We start from the raw sequence: 9,016 nt of genomic DNA, 5'->3' as shown, positions 1-9,016 counted from the left end.
TAAGATGGCGTGGTACAGGTTGAGGTTGTGTGATATAGGTTGTGTGATAAGATGGCGTGGTACAGGTTGAGGTTGTGTGATATAGGTTGTGTGATAAGATGGCGTGGTACAGGTTGAGGTTGTGTGATATAGGTTGTGTGATAAGATGGCGTGGTACAGGTTGAGGTTGTGTGATATAGGTTGTGTGATAAGATGGCGTGGTACAGGTTGAGGTTGTGTGATATAGGTTGTGTGATAAGATGGCGTGGTACAGGTTGTGTGGTAAGATGGCGTGGTACAGGTTGAGGTTGTGTGATATAGGTTGTGTGATAAGATGGCGTGGTACAGGTTGAGGTTGTGTGGTATAGGTTGTGTGATAAGATGGCGTGGTATAGATTGTGTGGTACAGGTTGTGTGATAAGATGGCGTGGTACAGGTTGTGTGGTATAGTTTGGTATAAGAGAGGTTGTTGTGTGGTACAGGTTGTGTGGTATAGATTGTGTGGTACAGGTTGTGTGGTATAGGTTGTGTTATAAGATGGCGTGGTACAGGTTGTGTGGTACAGGTTGTGTGATAAGATGGCGTGGTACAGGTTGTGTGGTATAGTTTGTGTGATAAGATGGCGTGGTACAGGTTGAGGTTGTGTGATATAGGTTGTGTGATAAGATGGCGTGGTACAGGTTGTGTGGTAAGATGGCGTGGTACAGGTTGTGTGATAAGATGGCGTGGTACAGGTTGAGGTTGTGTGATATAGGTTGTGTGATAAGATGGCGTGGTACAGGTTGTGTGGTAAGATGGCGTGGTACAGGTTGAGGTTGTGTGATATAGGTTGTGTGATAAGATGGCGTGGTACAGGTTGAGGTTGTGTGATATAGGTTGTGTGATAAGATGGCGTGGTACAGGTTGAGGTTGTGTGATATAGGTTGTGTGATAAGATGGCGTGGTACAGGTTGAGGTTGTGTGATATAGGTTGTGTGATAAGATGGCGTGGTACAGGTTGTGTGGTAAGATGGCGTGGTACAGGTTGAGGTTGTGTGATATAGGTTGTGTGATAAGATGGCGTGGTACAGGTTGAGGTTGTGTGATATAGGTTGTGTGATAAGATGGCGTGGTACAGGTTGAGGTTGTGTGATATAGGTTGTGTGATAAGATGGCGTGGTACAGGTTGAGGTTGTGTGATATAGGTTGTGTGATAAGATGGCGTGGTACAGGTTGAGGTTGTGTGATATAGGTTGTGTGATAAGATGGCGTGGTACAGGTTGAGGTTGTGTGATATAGGTTGTGTGATAAGATGGCGTGGTACAGGTTGTGTGGTAACATTAGGTACTTATAGGAACATATAAAGAGAACAGTGAGAAGAAAGACAGTCACATTTCCATGGTCTCTTCCACAGGCACATCCCAACCCTGGCAATTCATCTCTGAGCTTTGAACACTTGGAATGAGGTCTTGTGTTTTCATGGTCTCTTCCACAGGCACATCCCAACTCTGGCAGTGAATCTCTGAGCTTTGAACACTTGGAATGAGGTCTTGTGTTTTCAACTTCATAAATCGGGGCTTATTACGATAATAGTGTCTGTTTTAAGCCACGTCGCCCTGGAATGCCTGGAGCATAGCGGCTTCCTCCGCTTAACCAATCAGCATAGCAGCTCCGATTAACCAATCTTAATTAAGAAGCTTTTGTGTTTCTCCTTCATCAGACCTTGCCTGGCAGGTTTTTTTCTTTCTCAGTTTTGAAGTCTAAATGATTGCCTCTTCTTTCCATGTGACTGTTCAGGGCTTTACAGCTTCACCAACACATTATACAGCAGCATGTTGTGTCTCATACAGCGCCAAGAGAAGGGAGAGAGAGAGAAGGGGGAGAAAGAGAGGAGAGGGAGAGAGAGAAGGGGGAGAAAGAGAGGGAGAGAGAATGGAGAGGGAGAAAGATAGAGGGAGAGAGAGAGAGAGAGGGGGGAGAGAAAGAGAGGAGAGGGAGAGAGAATGGAGAGGGAGAAAGAGGCAGAGAGAGAGGAGAGGGAGAGAGAGGAGAGATAGAGAGGAGGGAGAGAGAGGGAGAAGGAGGGATAGAAAGAAGGGGGAGAAAGAGAGGGAGAGAAAGAAGGGGGAGGGAAAGAGAGAGGGAGAGAAAGAATGGAGAGAGAGGTTGGAGTGGGAGTTCACATTTCTCTCTGTATTTGCTATCCTCCTTGTTGTCACAGCAATTTCCCCAGTTGTTCATCAGCCTTAGATGTTTCTCTCATTTCCATGATGCTAATCTTGTCCAATCTTCACCTGAGCATCTCACTGAACATGTGGAATACATTTAGTTTCCTCTCAAGTCAGAGTACAGTATGTTCAATAAAAAGAGACAAAACGATAAACATTCTCCTGCTGCTGTATATTATATTAAACGCTGTACAATATCATTGTACACATTTATTTTCTGAAAGATAACCAGACAACGTTCTAACACTGTGTAATGGTCATAGACAACGTTCTAACACTGTGTAATGGTCATAGACAACGTTCTAACACTGTCTAATGGTCATAGACAACGTTCTAACACTGTGTAATGGTCATAGACAACGTTCTAACACTGTGTAATGGTCATAGACAACGTGTCTAGTTTGTTCACTGTGAACACATATGCTTACTGCTGAAGTTATAATGAGGTGGAAATACAGTAGAGCTCGTGTTAGATGTGAAACAGCCTTTTTTAAAGCTTCACATCTGGTGCAACCAGCCAGTGAGTCCAGGCCTCCGGTCCCTGCTAGCTAATTACTGCTAACACCTAACAGCTTATTACCATGTATTATGATTGAACTGTATCTAGACTGGACCAGGAACCACTCCTGAAGCAGAGGCTGTGAGGTAGAGAGGATCACTGCTGAGTAGAGTGTTATGTCTAGATTAGGACAAATAATTACAGCTGAACACTTCAAATCCATTCATGTATAGGAGGACATATTATTGTGGATATTGTGGTGATATAGTAGGTCATAAAGTGGAATAGTAGTGGAACAATAGACAAACATCCACATAATTATAACCTTTCGGTTTATGCAGATAGCATCGCTATTTAAAAAAAATATGAATATTTTTTTATTCAGAATATGGCTTTAATGTGTTTTATATTATTTTATGCATCCAGTCGCTCTGCTGTTTGAATATTACAGTTGTGGTATATAGTACATTGTGTAGTTCATGTCCTTTAACTTCCTGTATCTCTCTGTGTTTCCTCTGTAGGTGTGGTGCAGGAAGGTCCAGCCGCAGTTCCCAGAGACAGAGCTGATAGAGTGGGAGGAGGGGGACCATGAGGAGAAGTTCTCCCCCAGTGGAGCCGGTGCCAGTCCCAGAGTCCTCAACCCCCTGAGGCTGTTTGCTAGGGGGGTTCCTGGAGCTGTCGGGCCCCCCAGCCTTAAACACAACCCCATCAGGGACATGACATACCTAGAGAACATGGAGGACTTCTGGGATTGGTTATCCAACCAGACAGATATTCAGGCCAGCCAGGTCAGAGCCAAGCGACGACCCATCGTCAAGACAGGCAAGTTCAAGAAGATGTTTGGCTGGGGAGACTTCCACTCCAACATTAAGACTGTCAAGCTTAACCTGCTGATCACCGGGAAGATCGTGGACCACGGTAACGGAACGTTCAGTGTCTACTTCCGCCATAACTCCACTGGTCTGGGGAACGTGTCGGTGAGTCTGGTGCCGCCGTCTAAAGTGGTGGAGTTTGAGATGGCTCAGCAGTCCACACTGGAGACAAAAGACTCTAAAGCTTTCAACTGTCGTATCGAGTATGAGAAGACGGACCGCAACAAGAAGACGGCTCTGTGCAGCTTCGACTCCTCCAAGGTGTGTTACCAGGAACAGACACAGAGCCACGTCTCCTGGCTCTGCTCTAAGCCCTTTAAAGTCATCTGCATCTACATCGCCTTCTACAGTGTGGACTACAAACTGGTGCAGAAGGTCTGCCCGGACTACAACTACCATAGTGACACTCCCTACTCCTCCACTGGCTGAAGGTGTGCCCGGACTACAACTACCATAGTGACACTCCCTACTCCTCTACTGGCTGAAGGTGTGCCCGGACTACAACTACCATAGTGACACTCCCTACTCCTCCACTGGCTGAAGGTGTGCCCGGACTACAACTACCATAATGACACTCCCTACTGCTCCACTGGCTGAAGGTCTGCCCGGACTACAACTACCATAGTGACACTCCCTACTCCTCCACTGGCTGAAGGTGTGCCCGGACTACAACTACCATAATGACACTCCCTACTGCTCCACTGGCTGAAGGTCTGCCGGACTACAACTACCATAATGACACTCCCTACTGCTCCACTGGCTGAAGGTCTGCCGGACTACAACTACCATAATGACACTCCCTACTGCTCCACTGGCTGAAGGTCTGCCGGACTACAACTACCATAATGACACTCCATACTGCTCCACTGGCTGAAGGTCTGCCGGACTACAACTACCATAATGACACTCCCTACTGCTCCACTGGCTGAAGGTCTGCCGGACTACAACTACCATAATGACACTCCCTACTCCTCCACTGGCTGAAGGTCTGCCGGACTACAACTACCATAATGACACTCCCTACTGCTCCACTGGCTGAAGGTCTGCCGGACTACAACTACCATAATGACACTCCCTACTGCTCCACTGGCTGAAGGTCTGCCGGACTACAACTACCATAATGACACTCCCTACTGCTCCACTGGCTGAAGGTCTGCCGGACTACAACTACCATAATGACACTCCCTACTGCTCCACTGGCTGAAGGTCTGCCGGACTACAACTACCATAATGACACTCCCTACTGCTCCACTGGCTGAAGGTCTGCCGGACTACAACTACCATAATGACACTCCCTACTGCTCCACTGGCTGAAGGTCTGCCGGACTACAACTACCATAATGACACTCCCTACTGCTCCACTGGCTGAAGGTCTGCCGGACTACAACTACCATAATGACACTCCCTACTGCTCCACTGGCTGAAGGTCTGCCGGACTACAACTACCATAATGACACTCCCTACTGCTCCACTGGCTGAAGGTCTGCCGGACTACAACTACCATAATGACACTCCCTACTGCTCCACTGGCTGAAGGTCTGCCGGACTACAACTACCATAATGACACTCCCTACTGCTCCACTGGCTGAAGGTCTGCCGGACTACAACTACCATAATGACACTCCCTACTGCTCCACTGGCTGAAGGTCTGCCGGACTACAACTACCATAATGACACTCCCTACTGCTCCACTGGCTGATCCAGTCTGTAAGCTGGATCTCCCTTAGAGTTAGTTGATCACAATATCATCATCCCTCTTCACAATATCACCAACCCTGGTCACAATATCACCAACCCTGGTCACAATATTACCAACCCTGGTTACAATATCACCAACCCTGGTTACAAAATTACCAACCCTAGATACAATATCACCAAACCTGGTCACAATATGACCAACCCTCTTCACAATATCACCAACCCTGGTTACAATATAACCAGCCTTGGTCACAATATTACCAACCCTGGTTACAATATCACCAGCCCAGGTCACAATATCACCAACCCTAGTTAAAATATTACCAACCCTGGTTACAATATCACCAGCACCGGTTACAATATCACCAACCCTGGTTACAATATTACCAGCCCTGGTCACAATATTACCAATATTACCAACCCTTGTCACAATATCACCAACCCTGGTCACAATATTACCAGCCCTGGTCACAATATTACCAATATTACCATCCCTGGTTACAATATCACCAACCCTGGTCACAATATTACCAACCCTTGTCACAATGTCACCAACCCTGGTCACAATATTACCAGCCCTGGTCACAATATTACCAATATCACCAACCCTGGTCACAATATTACCAACCCTGGTTACAATATCACCAGCCCTAGTCACAATATTACCAACCCTGGTCACAATATCACCAACCCTGGTCACAATATTACCAACCCTAGTTACAATATCACCAAACCTGGTCTCAATATGACCAACCCTGGTTACAATATTACCAGCCCTGGTCACAATATTACCAACCCTGGTCACAATATTACCAACCCTAGTTACAATATCACCAACCCTGGTCACAATATGACCAACCCTGGTTACAATATTACCAGCCCTGGTCACAATATTACCAACCCTGGTCACAATATCACCAACCCTGGTCACAATATCACCAACCCTGGTCACAATATTACCAACCCTGGTTACAATATCACCAACCCTTGTTCAACCCTGGTTCTGTTAGAATAACCACAACATGATCAACATGGTATCCCCACTGTTCCCCTAAACAAGGCAGTTAACGCACTGTTCGCCTGAGCAAGGCAGTTAAACCACTGTTCCCCTGAACAAGGCAGTTAACCCACTGTTCCCCTGAGCAAGGCAGTTGACCCACTGTTCCCACTGTTCTCCTAAACAAGGCAGTTAACGCACTGTTCGCCTGAGCAAGGCAGTTAAACCACTGTTCCCCTGAACAAGGCAGTTAACCCACTGTTCCCCTGAGCAAGGCAGTTGACCCACTGTTCCCCTAAACAAGGCAGTTAACGCACTGTTCCCCTGAACAAGGCAGTTAACCCACTGCTCCCTTGAGCAAGGCAGTAAACCCACTGTTTCCCTGAGCGAGGCAGTTAACCCACTGTTCCCCTGAGCAAGGCAGTTAACCCACTGTTCCCTTGAGCAAGGCAGAAAACCCACTGTTCCCCTGAGCGAGGCAGTTAACGCACTGTTCCCCTGAACAAGGCAGTTAACCCACTGTTCCCTTGAGCAAGGCAGTAAACCCACTGTTCCCCTGAGCAAGGCAGTTAACCCACTGTTCGCCTGAATAAGGCAGTTAACCCACTGTTCCCCTGAGCTAGGCAGTTAACCCACTGTTCCCTGGGCGCCGTTGACGTGGATGTTGATTGTAAGGCAGCCCCCCGCACCACTCAGAGGGGTTAAATGTGGAAGACATATTTCAGTTGAATGAACTCAGTTGAACAACTGACCAGGTATCCCTTTCCTTTTTTTCAACCCTTTTTCAACCCAGGTTAAACCGTTCTGTTATGATGACGAACCCTGGTTCTGTTATGATGACCAACCCTGGTTCTGTTATGATGACCAACCCTGGTTAAACCGTTCTGTCATGATGACCAAACCCTGGTTAAACCGTTCTGTCATGATGACCAAACCCTGGTTAAACCGTTCTGTCATGATGACCAACCCTGGTTAAACCGTTCTGTTATGATGACCAACCCTGGTTGACCATTCTGTTATGACCAACCCTGGTTCTGTTATGATGACCAACCCTGGTTCTGTTATGATGACCAACCCTGGTTAAACCGTTCTGTTATGATGACCAACCCTGGTTCTGTTATGATGACCAACCCTGGTTCTGTTATGATGACCAACCCTGGTTCTGTTATGATGACCAACCCTGGTTAAACTGTTCAGTTATGATGACGAACCCTGGTTCTGTTATGATGACCAACCCTGGTTCTGTTATGATGACCAACCCTGGTTAAACCGTTCTGTTATGATGACCAACCACGGTTAAACCATTCTGTTATGATGACCCAACCCTGGTTAAAACGTTCTGTTATGATGACCAACCCTGGTTCTTTATGATGACCAACCCTGGTTCTGTTATGATGACCAACCCTGGTTAAACCGTTCTGTCATGATGACCAAACCCTGGTTAAACCGTTCTGTCATGATGACCAAACCCTGGTTAAACCGTTCTGTCATGATGACCAACCCTGGTTAAACCGTTCTGTTATGATGACCAACCCTGGTTGACCATTCTGATATGACCAACCCTGGTTCTGTTATGATGACCAACCCTGGTTAAACCGTTCTGTTATGATGACCAACCCTGGTTCTGTTATGATGACCAACCCTGGTTCTGTTATGATGACCAACCCTGGTTCTGTTATGATGACCAACCCTGGTTAAACCGTTCTGTTATGATGACCAACCCTGGTTCTGTTATGATGACCAACCCTGGTTCTGTTATGATGACCAACCCTGGTTCTGTTATGACCAACCCTGGTTCTGTTATGATGACCCAACCCTGGTTCTGTTATGATGACCCAACCCTGGTTCTGTTATGATGACCCAACCCTTGTTAAACCGTTCTGAAGACCAACTCTGGTTCTGTTATGATGATAAACACTGGTTAAACCGTTCTGTTATGATGATAAACACTGGTTAAATCGTTCTGTTATGATGACCAACCCTGGTTAAACCGTTCTGTTATGATGACCAACCCTGGTTAAACGGTTCTGTTATGATGACCAACCCTGGTTAAACCGTTCTGTTATGATGACCAACCCTGGTTCTGTTATGATGACCAACCCTGGTTAAACCGTTCTGTTATGATGACCAGCCCTGGTTCTGTTATGATGACCAACCCTGGTTCTGTTATGATGACCAACCCAGGTTCTGTTATGATGACCAACCCTGGTTCTGTTATGATGACCAACCCTGGTTAAACCGTGCTGTTATGATGACCAACCCAGGTTCTGTTATGATGACCAACCCTGGTTCTGTTATTGTGACCAACCCTGGTTCTGTTATGATGACCAACCCTGGTTCTGTTATGATGACCAACCCTGGTTCTGTTATTGTGACCAACCCTGGTTCTGTTATGATGACCAACCCTGGTTCTGTTATGATGACCAACCCTGGTTCTGTTATGATGACCAACCCAGGTTCTGTTATGATGACCAACCCTGGTTCTGTTATGATGACCAACCCTGGTTCTGTTATTGTGACCAACCCTGGTTCAGGCATGATGACCAACCCTTGTTCTGTTATGATGACCAACCCTGGTTAAACCATTCTGTTATGATGACCAACCCTGGTTCTGTTATGATGACCAACCCTGGTTAAACCATTCTGTTATGATGACCAACCCTGGTTAAACCATTCTGTTATGATGACCCAACCCTGGTTAAACCGTTCTGTTATGATGATCAACACTGGTTAAACCGTTCTGTTATGATGACCAACCCTGGTT

The 9,016-nt window shown here is 46.5% G+C and overlaps 1 protein-coding gene across 1 annotated transcript; it reads left to right on the top strand.

The window, feature by feature from the left end:
* The first annotated feature begins 645 nt into the window (after positions 1 to 645).
* Positions 646 to 3,986, top strand: LOC124044494 (neurexophilin-2-like). Its single transcript, XM_046364122.1, has 3 exons — positions 646 to 667; positions 761 to 768; positions 3,207 to 3,986. Exons 1-3 carry the CDS (start codon positions 646 to 648, stop codon positions 3,984 to 3,986), a joined length of 810 nt encoding a protein of 269 aa, XP_046220078.1.
* Positions 3,987 to 9,016: the final 5,030 nt, after the last annotated feature.

This window comes from Oncorhynchus gorbuscha, linkage group LG09 (assembly GCF_021184085.1).
Source record: "Oncorhynchus gorbuscha isolate QuinsamMale2020 ecotype Even-year linkage group LG09, OgorEven_v1.0, whole genome shotgun sequence".
Lineage (NCBI taxonomy): Eukaryota > Metazoa > Chordata > Actinopteri > Salmoniformes > Salmonidae > Oncorhynchus > Oncorhynchus gorbuscha.
This window is presented reverse-complemented; position numbering and strand designations above follow the sequence as displayed.

Coding starts and splice junctions, on each gene's coding strand:
- LOC124044494 (XM_046364122.1), top strand. CDS start 646: ATGGCGTGGTACAGGTTGTGTG.